Genomic DNA, 20,359 nt, shown 5'->3' on the forward strand with positions numbered 1-20,359 from the left:
TTCCAGAGCCCAAACACAGCCCATTCCAGAGCCCAAACCCAGCCCATTCCAGAGCCCAAACCCAGCCCATTCCAGAGCCCAAACCCAGCCCATTCCAGAGCCCAAACCCAGCCCATTCCAGAGCCCAAACCCAGCCCATTCCAGAGCCCAAACCCAGCCCATTCCAGAGCCCAAACCCAGCCCATTCCAGAGCCCAAACCCAGCCCATTCCAGAGCCCAAAGCCCCATTCCAGAGCCCAAACCCAGCCCATTCCAGAGCCCAAACCCAGCCCATTCCAGAGCCCAAACCCAGCCCATTCCAGAGCCCAAACCCAGCCCATTCCAGAGCCCAAACCCAGCCCATTCCAGAGCCCAAACCCAGCCCATTCCAGAGCCCAAACCCAGCCCATTCCAGGGCCCAAACCCAGCCCATTCCAGAGCCCAAACCCAGCCCATTCCAGGGCCCAAACACAGCCCATTCCAGAGCCCAAAGCCCCATTCCAGAGCCCAAACCCAGCCCATTCCAGTGCCCAAACCCAGCCCATTCCAGAGCCCAAACCCAGCCCATTCCAGAGCCCAAACCCAGCCCATTCCAGAGCCCAAAGCCCCATTCCAGAGCCCAAACCCAGCCCATTCCAGTGCCCAAACCCAGCCCATTCCAGTGCCCAAACACAGCCCATTCCAGAGCCAAACCCAGCCCATTCCAGTGCCCAAACCCAGCCCATTCCAGAGCCCAAACCCAGCCCATTCCAGAGCCCAAACCCAGCCCATTCCAGAGCCCAAACCCAGCCCATTCCAGTGCCCAAACCCAGCCCATTCCAGAGCCCAAACCCAGCCCATTCCAGAGCCCAAACCCAGCCCATTCCAGAGCCCAAACCCAGCCCATTCCAGAGCCCAAACCCAGCCCATTCCAGAGCCCAAACCCAGCCCATTCCAGAGCCCAAACCCAGCCCATTCCAGTGCCCAAACCCAGCCCATTCCAGAGCCCAAACCCAGCCCATTCCAGTGCCCAAACCCAGCCCATTCCAGTGCCCAAAGCCCCATTCCAGTGCCCAAACCCAGCCCATTCCAGTGCCCAAACCCAGCCCATTCCAGAGCCCAAACCCAGCCCATTCCAGAGCCCAAACCCAGCCCATTCCAGAGCCCAAACCCAGCCCATTCCAGAGCACAAAGCCCCATTCCAGAGCCCAAAGCCCCATTCCAGTGCCCAAACCCAGCCCATTCCAGAGCCCAAACCCAGCCCATTCCAGTGCCCAAACCCAGCCCATTCCAGAGCCCAAACCCAGCCCATTCCAGAGCCCAAACCCAGCCCATTCCAGTGCCCAAACCCAGCCCATTCCAGAGCCCAAACCCAGCCCATTCCAGAGCCCAAAGCCCCATTCCAGAGCCCAAACCCAGCCCATTCCAGTGCCCAAACCCAGCCCATTCCAGAGCCCAAACCCAGCCCATTCCAGAGCCCAAACCCAGCCCATTCCAGTGCCCAAACCCAGCCCATTCCAGAGCCCAAACCCAGCCCATTCCAGAGCCCAAACCCAGCCCATTCCAGAGCCCAAACCCAGCCCATTCCAGAGCCCAAACCCAGCCCATTCCAGAGCCCAAACCCAGCCCATTCCAGAGCCCAAACCCAGCCCATTCCAGAGCCCAAACCCAGCCCATTCCAGAGCCCAAAGCCCCATTCCAGTGCCCAAACCCAGCCCATTCCAGAGCCCAAACCCAGCCCATTCCAGAGCACAAAGCCCCATTCCAGAGCACAAAGCCCCATTCCAGAGCCCAAACCCAGCCCATTCCAGAGCCCAAACCCAGCCCATTCCAGTGCCCAAACCCAGCCCATTCCAGTGCCCAAAGCCCCATTCCAGTGCCCAAAGCCCCATTCCAGAGCCCAAACCCAGCCCATTCCAGAGCCCAAACCCAGCCCATTCCAGAGCCCAAACCCAGCCCATTCCAGAGCCCAAACCCAGCCCATTCCAGAGCCCAAACCCAGCCCATTCCAGAGCCCAAACCCAGCCCATTCCAGAGCCCAAACCCAGCCCATTCCAGAGCCCAAACCCAGCCCATTCCAGTGCCCAAACCCAGCCCATTCCAGAGCCCAAACCCAGCCCATTCCAGTGCCCAAAGCCCCATTCCAGAGCCCAAAGCCCCATTCCAGTGCCCAAACCCAGCCCATTCCAGTGCCCAAAGCCCCATTCCAGTGCCCAAACCCAGCCCATTCCAGAGCACAAACCCAGCCCATTCCAGAGCCCAAACCCAGCCCATTCCAGAGCCCAAACCCAGCCCATTCCAGAGCCCAAACCCAGCCCATTCCAGTGCCCAAAGCCCCATTCCAGTGCCCAAACCCAGCCCATTCCAGTGCCCAAACCCAGCCCATTCCAGTGCCCAAACCCAGCCCATTCCAGTGCCCAAACCCAGCCCATTCCAGAGCCCAAACCCAGCCCATTCCAGTGCCCAAAGCCCCATTCCAGTGCCCAAACCCAGCCCATTCCAGTGCCCAAACCCAGCCCATTCCAGTGCCCAAACCCAGCCCATTCCAGAGGCCAGGAAGCTGCAGAAGGAGCCCTTTCCCCTGCCCTGCACGTACCCTTCCCGGCCGTGGCCTTGGCCTTGAGCAGGACGTGCTGGCCGGAGGGCAGTGACATTCCTGGCCCCATTCCCGGCCCCATTCCCGCCCGGACCTGCTGCTGCTGCTGCTGCTGCTGCTGCTTCTGCTGCTGCTGCTTCAGGGCCTGAGGGACACAGCACCGGGTCAGCCAGCCCCGGCCTGGGGACACGGGGACACGGGGACAGGGGACATGGGGATATGGGGACAGCAGGGACACGGGGACATGGGGACATGGGGACATGGGGACAGCGGGGATATGGGGACATGGGGACACTGGGATATGGGGACACGGGGACACGGGGACATGGGGACACGGGGACATGGGGACACGGGGACACGGGGACATGGGGACACTGGGGACACTGGGACATGGAGACATGGGGACACTGGGGATATGGGGACGTGGGGACACTGGGGACATGGGGACACTGGGACACCGGGGACATGGGGACATGGGGACACGGGGACACTGGGACATGGGGACACAGCCCGGCTGCCTGCGCATAGAATTCCTGCCCTCCTTCCCTCTCTCCATGGGATTCCTGCTCTTCCCTTTCCTTTCCCTCCTTCCCTTTCTCCATCAAATTCCTCCTATTCCCTTCCCTTTCCCTTTTTCTTTCTCTCCATGAAATTCCTGCTCTTCCTTTTCCCTCTTTCCCTCTCTTCCATGAAATTCCTGCTCTTCCTTTTACCTCCTTCCGTCTCTCCATGGAATTCCTGCTCTTCCCTTTCCCTTCCCTCTCTCCATGGCATTCCTGCTCTTCCCTTTCCCTTTCCTTCCCTCTCTCCATGGAATTCCTGCTCTTCCCTTTTGTTTTTCCATGGAATTCCTGCTCTTCCCTTTCCTTTCCTTCTCTCCATGGAATTCCTGCTCTTCCCTTTCCCTTCCCTCTCTTCCATGGAATTCCTGCTCTTCCTTTTCCCCTCTTCCTTCCCTCCATGGAATTCCTGCTCTTCCTTTTACCTCCTTCCGTCTCTCCATGGAATTCCTGCTCTTCCTTTCCCTCTCTCCATGGAATTCCTGCTCTTCCCTTTCATTTTTCCATGGAATTCCTGCTCTTCCCTTTGCCCTCCCATGCAGCACCTCTGGAATTCCTTGGCAGGGAATTCCTGCCCCACCAGGAGAAGAATTCAGAGCATTTTCCCCCCCAAGGACTCAATTTTCCAAACCCATTTCCTCCAGGAGCGCAGTCAGCATCGGGGAAAAAGAAATCCCATTTCCCAACCTTTCTCTAAAACACCACATTTCCAACTCCAGATGTGTTTGGTGGGTGTTTTTTTTTTTTTAGGGAAAACCCAAAGGAGGGAATCTCCCCATTCCCGGCAGGAGCAGCGAGGCTGCAGCAGCTCTGGGATTTTTTTTTCCCTACCCGGGGCTGATCTCCCAGGGGAATAAATCAATAGGAATGTAATAAATGAATAAATTTACCTGTTTGAGAGCCTTTTTGCTGTGCTTCTGGGAGGAGGAGAGGCCCTTGGCCGGGATGGACGGGGAGGGACACGCCGACTGTGGGGACACTGCCACGGGGGACACAAACACAGAAATAAATGCATTTAATAAAATAAATACATTTATTTTACAAAAATAAATACATTTAATATATATACACATGTGTATAGTGTGGATTTGTGACTATCTGTTATGTAGCTATAGATAACGCGTTCTGTTGATGTGTATTGTTCCAATTGCTCTTTGTTTGAAATGATCGTTACGCTGTCATTAAAAATAAATAGCAATAGAAATATAAAAGAATCATTTAAAATTATAGTTACATTGTCATTTCAAATAAATAGCAATAGGAATATAAAAAATCATTTAAAATTATAGTTACGCTGTCATTTCAAATAATTAGCAATAGAAATATAAAAAAATCATTTAAAATGATAGTTACAATATCATTTCAAATAAATAGCAATAGAAATATTAAAAAATCATTTAAAACTATAGTTACACTGTCATTTTGAATAAAGAGCAATAGGAATATAAAAAAATCATTTTAAATGATAGTGTAACTATCATTTCAAATAAATAGCAATAGGAATATAAAAAAAAATTAAAATTATAGTTACACTCATTTCAAATAAATAGCAATAGAAATATAAAAAATCATTTAAAATTATAGTTACACTGTCATTTCGAATAAAGAGTAATAGAAATATTTAAAAAATCATTTAAAATTATAGTTACAATATCATTTCAAATAAATAGCAATAGAAATATAAAAATCATTTAAAATGATAGTGTAACTATCATTTCAAATAAATAGCAATCGAAATAATATACATCAATAGAAATACACACAAATAGAAATATATAGAGATACAAATATAACTATATAAATAATAGACATATAAGTGATAGATTTGTAATGTTTGTATAGTTGTGTTTGTAATATAAGGAATTAAATGATATACATATAATAAAATACTAATAAATATACATATAAGCTAAATATATAAATATATACATTTATATTTAAATATATAAATATAAATATATATTTATATATTCAATTTTTATACAAATATATAAATACATATAACTATACAAATACAAATACAAATAACCAAATATATAAATATAAATATAAATAATATATATAAAAATATAAAAATATAAATGTTAACTATATGTAAGTGTCAAAATACCAAAGAATAACTCAATATCAATATAAATACACATATAAAAATAACCCAAGAATACACACATACATATAAATAAAAGTATACATATACATAGAACCAGCTATAAATATAACTAGAAATATAATTATAAATAAATATAAATTTTTTTATTAATATCTTATCAATATCAGTATCAGCATCAAATATAAATGCACATATAAATATACATATACATATGCATAAAAAATAAGTATAACTACAGTATCCCTACAAATATTAATATAAATATATATAGATTTTAATATAACTAAATATTAATATACAAAAACTATAACTAAATATAAATATATTAAAATATATATAAATATATATAAATATCTAGATATAAATAAGTATAACTATAGTATTCCCATGAATATTAATATAAATATATACATATATTTTAATATAAATAAATATTAATAGATAACAATTATGACTAAATATAAATATATAAATATATAAATATATATAATATCTAAATAGTAATAAGTATAACTATAGTACTCCTATAAATATTAATAAAAATATATACATAGATTTTAATATAACTAAATATTAATATACAAAAACGATAACTTATTACTAAATAAAAACAATTTATAACAACAATTTATAAAAACTTATTACTAAATAAAAATTACTTGTTTGTAAACTCCAATGTCGTATTTAACATCGAAATAAACATTAATATTTAAATGAGAAAATTTAGCGGTTTAATAAGGGACAAAGCAAAAGTAACAGCTGGGGGCACAGCTGGATGGACACAGTTAATTCTTCTTAGATGCTTTTTAATTGCATTGGTCAAATGCAGATTTATGGAGGTTATAAATTATATCATCAGTAACATATAATATATTATATATATGCCATAATATGATATATTATATATATATATAATTTATATATTCAAATGGGGTTTTTTGAGTTTATAAATTCTGGGGATTCTTTAAATTTAGACCAACCCTTGATTTACACCAACTTTCAATCAACATTTGCTGCTTCACTGTTGTCAGTTAGGTACAGAAATAAAATCAGTTATTATTTCATAACTATAATTACTCCTGCAGAAGTTAGTCATTATTAAAATTTTTATAAGAATTAATTCTGAAAAACAAAAAAAAAAAAACAGAGCACGTGGCCTCTATTTTAATATTTTGTGGAAGTTTAAACTATAATATATTATTGTATTAATGTAACTATTATATAGGTAAAATAATATATCTAATTACAGTTATTGCTATATATTTTATAGTTTATAGTTTATATAGTATATATATTTTATAGTTTATAGTATATAGTTTATATATATTTATATAACTATAGTTTATAGTTATATAAACTATAATATAGAGTTTATATAACTATATATTATATAGTTATATATAATATAGAGTTGTATAAATATTAATATATTTATATATTAATAATCAATATATAGTTATATATTACTGCTACATTATATATATTTATATATTATGGTAAGATATAATTACATAATACGACATAATAAGATATAATAATAGTTCTATCAATCTCACTATAATATACAGTATATTGTACGTCAATAAATATGCTATTTATATATTAATATTAATATTAATATATAGTTATGCAGGTTTTATTTCTCACACTAAAATCTACACAGGGATTAGGCTGCGAACCATAAAAAGCTGACAAATTATACTTTATCAAAAGCACTAAAAAAAAGAGATTACAAACGGTATTATATCAAAATAAATTACAAAAATTAATCTGTAATAGCAAAAGCCAACAACTACGTAATTATTTTTAACAAGTGACTCGTGCTCTGGGTGGAAAATTCTGGACAGCACCTGGAGGATTTAAGCAGGTCCCAAACTCCCTGGGATTCTCCTGAGATATTAATTTTAAAGAATTAAGGACTTTAGTTAAAGTAGACATTTCTGACATAGACTCCCCTTTTACATTGAAACTTCCTTTTTTTAACATGAGCCGGGTTTAAGGAACCGATAAATCAGGAGACTTTAATCAATAGACTCCAAGAACACAATGTGATCATAAATCAGAGAGTCTTGAGAAAACAGGATCCAGGTGTCACCAACACTAAAAGGTTAAAAAGGCAAAGCGAGGAAGACTCATCTTACTTCATCATTTTGAGACCCCACCCCCTAAAAAGGACCACCGACCCATTTCAAAGAACAAACTACGCATGCTTAATTGCTTTTTGGCTAATTACCATACGAAGCGGGGAATGGGATGGAGCAGAATCATGAATATGCATTTGTGTTTTGGGTATTCCACACTTTTGGACATAAAAAGACCCTGTGAGCATCTGTAAATTGTGGTGTGTATTTGGGAGTTTATTACTCTGCCCGGCGTCGTGATAAACACACACTTTATAATTTTAAATGTAATAAACACACACTTTCTAACTTCAAACTGTTAGAGAGTCTTTGTCCGTCACAGTTGGATATTGGTATTAAATCAATATCCACATTTTTTTAACAAATCACTCTGAACACTGAATAAAGGCAATGGGAAGCCCAAAAAAACACCAAAAAAAAATCTGCTGCTAAAAAGAGATTCCCTCAAAATTCCTGAGAATTTCCACCAAAAGCTCCTAAAAAAAACCTGTTTGGCTCTCGTCTAAAAACCAAAGAATTGTGATTAATTGTAATTAATTTCAAAAGGAAGGGTTGTGCAGGACAGATGTGCAACCTCAAGTGACCTCAGGGCCCATTCCAAAATGAAATGCTCCTTTTTTAATTTTAATTATTCAATGCTCCAGGACAGATGTGCAACCCCAAACCCACGGGTCAGACGCTTCCCTTCAACATTTTCCACCCAGATTCTACCAGAAGATCAAGGATCAGAAAATCTGATCTTTAAAATCTTCAAAAGATTTTAGGTAAAGACGCAGAAGATGTCAGCAGATCGAGGGTCAGATCCTATCAGATGAAGAATCCGAGCAGGAGGAGAAGCGGCAACGAGGATTTCACAGGAATTCACTGGAGAGGTTGATTCTGGCGGGGAAAGTGCAGATTGCAAACCCAGGAGGGATCCAGGGATTCCCATTCCCATTCCCAGAAATGTCCCGTTTTCTGCTCTCCCAGCTGGGGGACCTCAGCAGGACACTGTCAGGACAGCAGGACACTCAGCAGGACGCTGCCTTTGAGCTGAACGGTTTCCAAATGGACTGACTGGTGGTGTACGGAAATGTGGGTGAAATAATTCCACCTTTGGGGGGTTCAGGATATAGACTACATTAATAATTATATATGAAGGATAATACGGAGGGATTTGGGCGTTGCCTGAATCCTTTTTTATGTTCTTTTTTCCTGCTTCTTCTCACGATCTTGGGTTACTGGCACCAAGAAATGTTCATTCTGTTTTTTTGGGTTTTTTTAAATCTGTTGAAACCAGCTGGGGAGATTTTTTTTTTTTCTTTATCTCTTGTATAACTCATCCCTCCTAATTGCAGGGCTCTCTGCTGTCCATGGGCCAGCCAGGCTCACTCAGACAATTCCAGCAGCCACCGGGGGCTGTGTCCGTGTCCGTGGGTTCATCCTCTGCACCTCCACATGGAAAACCTGCTCTTTGCCCATTTGGGCTCCAAGTCAAGTCAAACTAAAGATATAAAATCCCCCCTCAACTGTGCAGTGATGAGCTTAAAAAAATCCTCATTTTAAACAGCTGAAGGGACCCAGATGTGTGACATAAAAAATAAAAAACACCACGGAGGGAAGTCGTTAAAGCGCGCTTTGAGGAGCGTGGAAACGTCTCGGAGTTAATCACAGAATCCCAAACTGGTTTGGGTGGGAAGGGACCTCAAAGCCCACCCAGTGTCACCCCTGCTGTGATCACATTGGGATGCTGTGGTAAAGACAAACAGAACTTTGAGCTTGTGAAAAGACAGAATTAAAACCTGTTTAAAAAAAAAAAAAAGATTCGATCCACTTTTTATGATCGAGATGTTGCTTGTGTGATTTTTGAGCTGAATTATTGGAGTAGAAATGATTCATTTTACTGAGATGGTATATAAGACTCGGAAAATTTTAGTAAAATTGAATTTTGATCGTGAATTAGGTTTTTTTTTTGTCTCCTGGGACAAATATTGAAGAAATCCAAAAATAGCCAGATTTGCAAACTGGAATGCAGATAAAACAATGAAGTGAGTGCCTCATATTTGAGTGATCTTTTAAAAAAGAAATACGCTAAAAAGAAATCTTTTTCTCTCTCCAATATAAATCAAAACCAACAAATAAAAAACCACGGGACTGAATCAGAAGCTCTGCTTATTTATGAATCTTTCTGCTCACTCAAAATATATCCATAAAAGCATTCAGCTGCTAAAAGACAGTGTGTTTAAACTAAAAGTAAAATCTAATTCTTAGCTAAATAACTGCTTTAGTAATTAGAGTTTGACACCTTGGCTAAAAGATTTTAATTAATTGAATTAATGTTATGATTTTAATAGTAGTTGTGTTAGTTATGATACCTTATTTGCTTCAATGTGTGCAGAGACTGATGGATAAAACTATTAAAGAAGTATTTTTGGTTAATACAGAAAAGGAGGATATAAAAATACACAATCTGAGAGTGGGACAGATTTAATTAGCGTAATTAGCCTGGTGACTGGGATGCTGTGGTAAAGACAAACAGAACTTTGAACTTGTGAAAAGATAGAATTAAAACCTGTTTAAAAAAAAAAAAAGATTCAATCCACTTTTTATGATCGAGATGTTGCTTGTGTGATTTTTGAGCTTAATTATTGGAGTAGAAATGATTCATTTTACTGAGATGGTATATAAGACTCGGAAAATTTTAATAAAATTGAATTTTGATCGTGAATTAGTGTTTTTTTTTTTTTTTTGTCTCCTCGGACAAATATTGAAGAAATCCAAAATTAGCCGTATTTGCAAACTGGAATGCAGATAAAACAATGAAGTGAGTGCCTCATATTTGAGTGATCTTTTAAAAAAGAAATACGCTAAAAAGAAATCTTTTTCTCTCTCCAATAGAGATCCAAACAAAGAAATAAAAAACCACGGGACTGAATCAGAAGCTCTGCTTATTTATGAATCTTTCTGCTCACTCAAAATATATCCATAAAAGCATTCAGCTGCTAAAAGACAGTGTGTTTAAACTAAAAGTAAAATCTAATTCTTAGCTAAATAACTGCTTTAGTAATTAGAGTTTGACACCTTGGATAAAAGTGTGGGACAGCACAGAGTGGGAAAATTAAGAGTTTTAAGGGTTTAGAATATTGTAATACATATAAAGGAAGATGGAGGATTTAGGAGCTGCCTTTTTCACCTCCTTCTTCATGGTCTGGGTGGGGTTTTGTAATTGGATAGGAATTGGATAGAAAAATCCAACAGATTTGTAATTGGATGGAAAACTCCACATTGGCAGACTTTGGTTATTTAAAGGTAAAAAATAATTCAGGTGTCATTTCAAAATTGGACAGTTTGGGTTTAAAAGACCTTGTAGAGAGCCAGAGCCATTTCTCACCTTGTTAACCAGAACTCAGCTTGTGAGACTGTGGCACAGGTAACAATTAACATGAGTTAATTAACACACAAAACTGAGTCTTAGTTCCTCTAGAACCTGAAAACAATGGTCTGGCTGCAGGAGAATCCCTTTGGATTGAACAATCCCTTTCTGCTGGCTCAGGGATCCAAAGGTCAATGCGGCAAAACAGAAAAGTCTAAAGAGTAGTTTTTAGAGTTTAAAATATCACACAGTATGGTGATAGAGCAGTTCTTACAGGCTGGGTGTAGATTCTGTAGGATTTGGTGTCTGGTGTTGGTTGGTCACTGAAAATTAGAATATTCATCAGGAAAGGAGATATAATGGATTGTAACAAGGATCTTATTCTCTTAACTCTCTTAACTCTTACTCTTAACTCTTGACTCTCACCCTTCCTCTTCCCCTCTCTCCCTCTCCCTTTGGGATTTCCCTTTTCCCCAGACCCTGCAATAACCCCACACGTTCTAGGACATCCAGGTGGGGACACAATTCCTTGTCCAAGGAGGAACTGACCTTTCCTTTTCCACCTGCTCCTGCGGCCGTCCTTGGCGGCGCAGCCGTCGCTGCTGGAGCTGCTGTGCTCGGAGCTCTGCGAGTCAGAGTGACCGTCGCTGCTCTCCTCAGAGCCCTCTGACAGCTCCTTCAGCCCCTCGGGGATGTCCTTCTGCCAGGGGACAGGGCACAGCCTCAGCACGGCCACGGCGGCTCGGGGACAACCCGCCCAAAATCCCCCCCAAAAATGGGGTTTGTTCATGGAGCGCTCTGGGAGCGTCCCACTGCTGGTCCCAAACCATCCTGGGAGTCCCTATAAACACTGACTGCAGGTGACATTTGTCCCCAGTGTCACCTCCTACCTTAAAACTGTCCTTCCCCCAAATCCCCAAATCCTCATCACCGAACGCGGGGATGGAGGGACACGCCCAGAGAATTAAGTGGGAAAAGGGATTTTTGGGGGGATTTTGGGGTAGGAATTGTCCCCTGGCAGGGCGGGCACAGGGTGTCCCTGGAGTGCCCAAGGCCAGGCTGGACAGGACATGGAGCCACCTGGGACAGTGGGAGGTGGCACTGGGACAGTGGGAGGTGACCCTGGGACAGTGGGAGGTGGCACTGGGACAGTGGGAGGTGACCCTGGGACAGTGGGAGGTGGCACTGGGACAGTGGGAGGTGGCACTGGGACAGTGGCAGGTGACACTGGGACAGTGGGAGGTGGCCCTGGGACAGTGGGAGGTGGCACTGGGACAGTGGCAGGTGACACTGGGACAGTGGCAGGTGACACTGGGACAGTGGCAGGTGACACTGGGACAGTGGGAGGTGGCACTGGGACAGTGGGAGGTGACCCTGGGACAGTGGGAGGTGGCACTGGGACAGTGGGAGGTGGCACTGGGACAGTGGCAGGTGACACTGGGACAGTGGGAGGTGGCCCTGGGACAGTGGGAGGTGGCACTGGGACAGTGGGAGGTGTCACTGGGACAGTGGCAGGTGACACTGGGACAGTGGCAGGTGACACTGGGACAGTGGCAGGTGACCCTGGGTGGGCTCCAGGGACAAATCCACCCCAAAGCAGGAATGCTGTGAGCCACCTTCCTTCTGGCATTTAAAATAACACAGCTTCTTTTGAAAGGTGCCAACCAGAAAATTCCTCATCCTTCCCTCTGTGACACTGGGGACAAGGTGACATTTCATCCTGATGTGACCCTTCCAGGGCTCGAGTTCCATGAACATTTTCATTCCTCTCTCACTCTAGGACACAAATTTTCATTTTCATTCCTCTCTCACTCTGGGACAGGAATTTTCAATTTCATTCCTCTCTCATTCTGGGGACACAAATTTTAATTTTCATTCCTCTCTAATTTCTGGGGACACTAAATTTAATTTTCATTCCTCTCTCACTCTGGGGACACAAATTTTCATTTTCATTCCTCTCTAATTTCTGGGGACACAAATTTTCATTTTCATTCCTCTCTAATTTCTGGGGACACAAATTTTAATTTCCATTCCTCTCTCACTCTGTGACAGGAATTTTAATTTTCATTCCTCTTTCACTCTGTGGACACAAATTTTAATTTTCATTCCTCTCTCATTCTGGGGACACAAATTTTCATTTTCATTCCTCTCTCACGCTGAGACACAAATTTTCATTTTAATTACTCTCTCATTCTGGGGACACTAATTTTAATTTTCATTCCTCTCTAATTTCTGGGGACACAAATTTTCATTTTCCTTCCTCTCTCATTCTGGGGACACTAATTTTCATTTTCATTCCTCTCTCACTCTGAGACACAAATTTTCATTTTAATTACTCTCTCACTCTGGGGACACAAATTTTCATTTTCATTCCTCTCTCACTTGTGGGACACTAATTTCAATTTTCATTCCTCTCTCACTCTGTGACAGGAATTTTCATTTTCATTCCTCTCTCATTCTGGGGACACAAATTTTCATTTTCATTCCTCTCTCACTCTGGGGACACTAATTTTAATTTTCATTCCTCTCTCTCTCTGAGACACAAATTTTCATTTCCATTCCTCTCTCACTCTGAGACACTAATTTTAATTTTCATTCCTCTCTCATTCTGGGGACACAAATTTTCATTTTAATCACTCTCTCACTCTGAGGACACTAATTTTAATTTTAATCACTCTCTCACTCTGTGGACACAAATTTTCATTTTAATCACTCTCTCACTCTGAGGACACTAATTTTAATTTTCATTCCTCTCTCACTCTGAGGACACTAATTTTAATTTTAATCACTCTCTCACTCTGGGGACACTACTGACCCCCAGCAAACCGCGGCGTGGCCAGAGAGGAAACCCGCAGCCCACAAAGGAGGGACAATCCCCATTTTGGGGGGATTGTGAAGGGGAGGAACAAACCCCCTTTTGGGGATTACTCTGCCCGATCTGACCCCCAGGAGCAATCCCACCAGGAGGAAAAAGGACACTCAGCTCAGGGCGCTTTGGAGGTGCCCAACGCGGACCTTGGGGACACTTTGGGGACACTTTGGGGACACGTGGCAGAGCCCAGTGTGTTGTCCCAGTTTTGGGGCGCCCTGGGCTGCCGCTGGGGGGTTTTTTGGGGGGCCCAGGACTGACCTTGAGGGTGTAGACGCCCATTCGGCCCGGGACCTTGTAGAAGATGCCCTCCTCCCCGCGGGAGTTGGTGTGCAGCATGGCATTCAGGCAGGCCAGCGGGGACGTGCCACTGCGCGGGGACAGAGGGTCAGCGGGGTCACCGGGGGGACAGAGACCCACAGAGACCCATAGGGACCCATAGAGGGTCAGCGGGGTCACCGGGGGGACAGAGACCCATAGGGACACACAGGGACCCATAGGGACCCATAGAGACCCATAGTGACCCATAGGGACACATAGGGACACATAGGGACCCACAGAGGGTCAGCGGTGTCACCAGGGGGACAGAGACCCATAGGGACCCATAGAGACCCACAGAGGGTCAGCGGCGTCACCAGGGGGACAGAGACCCATAGGGACCCATAGAGACCCACAGAGGGTCAGCGGCGTCACCAGGGGGACAGAGACCCATAGGGACACATAGGGACCCACAGGGACCCATAGAGACTCACAGACCCCATAGAGACCCACAGAGGGTCAGCGGTGTCACCGGGGGGACAGAGACCCATAGGGACACACAGGGACCCATAGGGACCCATAGGGACACATAGGGAGCCATAGGGACACATAGGGACCCATAGGGACCCACAGGGACCCACAGAGGGTCACCGGCGTCACCGGGGGGACAGAGACCCATAGGGACACACAGGGACCCATAGAGGGTCAGCGGTGTCACCGGGGGGACAGAGACCCATAGGGACCCATAGAGACCCACAGAGGGTCAGCGGGGTCACCGGGGGGCACAGAGACCCATAGGGACCCACAGGGACCCACAGGGACCCATAGAGACTCACAGACCCCATAGAGACCCACAGAGGGTCAGCGGTGTCACCGGGGGGACAGAGACCCATAGGGACCCACAGGGAGCCATAGGGACCCATAGGGACCCATAGGGACCCACAGGGACCCATAGAGGGTCAGCGGTGTCACCAGGGGGGACAGAGACCCATAGGGACCCACAGAGACCCATAGAGACCCATAGAGGGTCAGCGGTGTCACCGGGGGGCACAGAGACCCATAGGGACCCACAGAGACCCATAGAGACCCATAGAGACCCATAGAGACCCATAGGGACACATACGGACACATAGGGACACATAGGGACACATAGGGACACATAGGGACCCACAGAGGGTCAGCGGTGTCACCGGGGGCACAGAGACCCATAGGGACCCATAGGGACCCATAGGGACCCATAGAGACTCACAGACTCCATAGAGACCCACAGAGGGTCACCGGTGTCACCGGGGAGCACAGAGACCCATAGAGACCCACAGGGACCCATAGAGACCCACAGAGGGTCACCGGCGTCACCGGGGGGCACAGAGACCCATAGGGACCCATAGGGACCCACAGGGACCCACAGGGACCCATAGAGGGTCACCGGGGTCACCGGGGGGCACAGAGACCCACAGGGACCCATAGAGCCCCACAGAGACCCACAGGGACCCACAGAGACCCACAGGGACCCATAGAGACCCATAGAGACACACAGAGACCCACAGAGACCCACAGAGACCCACAGAGGGTCACAAGCGTCACCGGGGGCACAGAGACCCATAGGGACCCATAGAGACCCATAGAGACCCATAGAGACCCATAGAGACCCATAGAGACCCATAGAGACCCATAGAGCCACAGGGACCCATAGAGACCCATAGAGACCCATGGAGACCCACAGGGACCCATAGAGACCCATAGAGACCCACAGACACCCACAGAGGGTCACCGGTGTCACCGGGGGGCACAGACCCCATAGGGACCCACAGGGACCCACAGGGACCCATAGAGACCCATAGACCCACAGAGACCCATAGAGCACCCATAGAGCCCCACTGCCCCATAGAGCAGCCCCTCAGTGTCCCTGGGGTGCTGGGGGGGGCCACAGACCCCATAGAGCCCCACAGAGCAGCCCCACAGCCCCATAGAGCACCCACAGCCCCATAGAGCACCCACAGCCCCATAGAGCACCCACAGCCCCATAGACCCCCCCGGGGTCTCTCAGGGGTCACTCAGGGGTTACTCCGGGGTTACTCCGGGCAGCAGGAGCAGCAGCAGGCTCAGGATTCGGGGATGGCAGCGTTAGGAGCAGCAGCACAGGCGGGTCTCTGCTCTTACCTTCTGCAGGCGCAGCCCCAAAAAAGAAAAATAAAAAATAAAAAGGTGAGGATTGAAGGAAAACTCTCAGAGAAACTGAAAATATATAAATCTACGCAGATCGGAGGGAGAAATGCAAATTTGGTTTTAAATAAAGAGAGGATTTTTAAAAAAAGAGTTTTAAAATAAAAGAAGCTTTAAAGTTTGGTTTCAAATTTAAGGGACGTTACAGCACCCCAAACTCCAGGTGGTTTCATGGAGCACGAGTTTCCTTGGCCCTGGGCTCCCCAAAAACCAAAATCAGGACCCATCATCATCATCACCATCATCATCCTCATCATCATCCTCATCATCATCACCATCATCATCATCCTCATCACCATCATCATCATCATCACCATCACCATCATCATCACCATCATCATCACCATCCTCATCATCATCATCATCCTCATCATCATCACCATCCTCATCACCATCATCATCATCATCATCATCCTCATCATCCTCATCATCATCACCATCCTCATCATCCTCATCATCCTCACCATCCTCATCATCCTCATCATCATCACCATCCTCATCATCCTCATCATCATCACCATCATCATCACCATCATCATCACCATCATCACCATCATCATCATCACCATCCTCATCATCACCATCCTCATCATCATCATCATCACCATCATCATCACCATCATCATCATCATCACCATCATCATCACCATCATCATCCTCATCACCACCATCATCATCACCATCATCATCATCATCACCATCATCATCACCATCATCATCCTCATCACCATCATCACCAACATCATCACCATCATCACCACCATCATCATCCTCACCACCATCATCACCAACATCATCACCATCATCACCACCATCATCATCCTCACCACCATCATCACCATCATCATCACCATCATCACCATCATCACCATCATCACCATCATCACCATCATCACCATCATCACCATCATCATCACCATGACTATCATCATCATCATCACCATCGCCATCATCATCCTCATCCTCATCATCATCCTCATCCTCATCATCACCATCGCCATCATCACCATCATCATCCTCATCACCATCATCATCCTCACCACCATCATCACCATCATCATCACCATCATCACCATCATCACCATCATCATCATCATCATCACCATCATCATCATCACCATCATCATCATCATCACCATCATCACCATCATCATCATCACCATCATCATCATCATCACCATCATCACCATCATCATCATCATCATCACCATCATCACCATCATCATCATCATCACCATCATCATCATCATCATCACCATCATCATCATCATCACCATCATCACCATCATCATCATCATCATCACCATCATCATCATCATCACCATCATCACCATCATCATCATCATCATCACCATCATCATCACCATCATCACCATCATCACCATCATCATCATCATCATCACCATCATCATCACCATCATCACCATCATCACCATCATCATCATCACCATCATCACCATCATCACCATCATCACCATCATCACCATCATCATCATCATCATCATCATCATCATCATCATCATCATCATCACCATCATCATCACCATCATCACCATCATCATCACCATCATCATCATCATCACCATCACCATCATCATCATCACCATCATCATCATCATCACCATCACCATCATCACCATCATCACCATCATCATCACCATCATCATCACCATCATCATCACCATCATCATCATCACCATCATCACCATCATCATCACCATCATTATCACCATCATCATCACCATCATCATCACCATCATCATCACCATCATCCTCATCATCATCCTCATCATCATCATCCTCATCACCATCATCATCATCCTCACCATCATCATCATCCTCATCACCATCCTCATCATCATCACCATCATCATCACCATCATCATCACCATCATCATCATCACCATCCTCATCACCATCATCATCATCATCATCACCATCATCATCATCATCACCATCATCATCATCACCATCCTCATCACCATCATCACCATCATCACCATCATCACCATCATCACCATCATCATCATCACCATCATCATCATCACCATCATCATCACCATCATCATCATCCTCATCATCACCATCATCATCATCATCATCACCATCATCATCATCACCATCATAATCATCATCACCATCATCACCATCATCATCACCATCATCATCACCATCATCATCATCATCACCATCATCATCACCATCATCATCATCCTCATCATCACCATCATCATCATCATCATCACCATCATCATCATCACCATCATCATCATCATCACCATCATCATAATCATCATCATCACCATCACCACCATCATCATCATCATCCTCATCATCATCATCCTCATCATCATCAGATAATAATTTATATCATTTATCTGGATTTACCATCATTTACCTGGATTTACCATAATCGTAATTTAATTATAATTTATCTGGATTTACCATCATTTATCTGGATTTATCAAATAATAATTTATATCATTTATCTGGATTTACCATCATTTATCTGGATTTATCAGATAATAATTGATATCATTTATCTGGATTTACCATCACTTATCTGGATTTATCAGTTAATAATTAACATAATTTATCTGGATTTATCAGATAATAACTTGTATAATTTATCTGGATTTACCATCATTTAGCTGGATTTATCAGATAATAATTTATATCATTTATCTGGATTTACCATCACTTCTCTGGATTTACCATCATTTATCTGGATTTACCAGTTAATAATTTATATAATTTAGCTGGATTTACCATAATGTATCTGGATTTACCAAAATTTACCTGGATTTACCATAATCGTAATTTAATCATAATTTATCTGCATTTACCACCATTTATCTGCATTTACCAGTTAATAATTGATATAATTTATCTGGATTTACCATCATTTATCTGGATTTACCATCATTTATCTGGATTTACCTTAATCATCATTTATCTGGATTTACCAGATAATAATTTATAATTTACCTGGATTTACTATAATCATAATTTAATCATAATTTAACTGGATTTACCAAATAATAATATATATAATTCAGCTGGATTTACCATAATCATAATTTAATAATAATTTATCTAGATTTATCATCATTTATCTGGATTTACCAGTTAATAATTTGTGTAATTTATCTGGATTTATCAGTTAATAATTAATATAATTTATCGGGATTTATAAGTTAGTTATTTATATAATTCACCTGGATTTACTATAATAATAATTTAATCCTAATTTATCTGCATTTACCACCATTTATCTGCATTTACCAGTTAATAATTGATATCATCTACCTGGATTTACCAAAATCATAATTTATCTGGATTTACCAGTTAATAATTGATATCATTTATCTGGATTTACCATCATTTATCTGGATTTACCAGTTAATAGTTTATATCATTTATCTGGATTTACCATCATTTAGCTGCATTTATCAGATAATAATTTATATCATGTACCTGGATTTACCATCCTTTATCTGGATTTATCAGATAATAATTTATATAACTTATCTGGAGTTACCGTCATTTAGCTGGATTTATCAGTTAATAATTTATATAATTTATATAATGTATCTGGATTTACCATAATTTACCTGGATTTACCATAATCATAATTTAATCATAATTTATCTGGATTTACCCTAATTTGGCTGGATTTATCAGATAATAATTTTTATAATTTATCTGGATTTACCATCATTTATCTGGATTTACCAGTTAATAATTTAAATAATTTATCTGGATTTACCAAATAATAATTTATATCATTTATCTGGATTTACCATCATTTAGCTGGATTTATCAGATAATATTTTATATCATTTATCTGGATTTGCCATCACTTATCTGGATTTACCATCATTTATCTGGATTTACCAGTTAATAATTTATGTAATTTACCTGAATTTAACAGATAATAATTTATATCATGTATCTGGATTTACCATAATTTATCTGGATTTACCAAAATTTACCTGGATTTACCATAATCGTAATTTAATTATAATTTCCCTGGATTTACCATAATCGTAATTTAATCATAATTTATCTGGATTTACCATCATTTATCTGGATTTACCAGTTAATAATTTATGTAATTTACCTGGATTTAACAGATAATAATTTATATCATGTATCTGGATTTACCATCATTTATCTGGATTTACCAGTTAATAATTTATATAATTTATCTGGATTTACCATAATGTATCTGGATTTACCAAAATTTACCTGGATTTACCATAATCGTAATTTAATTATAATTTCCCTGG

General features: G+C 42.7%; 1 protein-coding gene across 3 annotated transcripts in view; it reads right to left on the minus strand.

Moving 5' to 3' along the window:
• ASXL2 (ASXL transcriptional regulator 2) overlaps positions 1 to 20,359 on the minus strand; it is a 52,279-nt gene that overhangs the window by 13,995 nt on the left and 17,925 nt on the right. For 2 of the 3 annotated variants that reach the window (XM_066314551.1, XM_066314550.1), the window contains exons 1-2: positions 4,005 to 4,090; positions 2,555 to 2,699 (exon numbers count right to left, since the gene is read on the minus strand). In XM_066314551.1, the coding sequence (XP_066170648.1) occupies positions 2,555 to 2,636 (82 nt within the window). In that variant the 5' untranslated portion in view covers positions 2,637 to 2,699; positions 4,005 to 4,090. Of the gene's footprint in view, positions 1 to 2,554; positions 2,700 to 4,004; positions 4,094 to 8,220; positions 8,230 to 11,266; positions 11,418 to 13,847; positions 13,957 to 20,359 lie in introns of those variants that run through there. The other variant, XM_066314553.1, reaches the window with a different exon arrangement.

This window comes from Sylvia atricapilla, chromosome 3, assembly GCF_009819655.1.
Source record: "Sylvia atricapilla isolate bSylAtr1 chromosome 3, bSylAtr1.pri, whole genome shotgun sequence".
In the NCBI taxonomy this organism is placed as follows: domain Eukaryota; kingdom Metazoa; phylum Chordata; class Aves; order Passeriformes; family Sylviidae; genus Sylvia; species Sylvia atricapilla.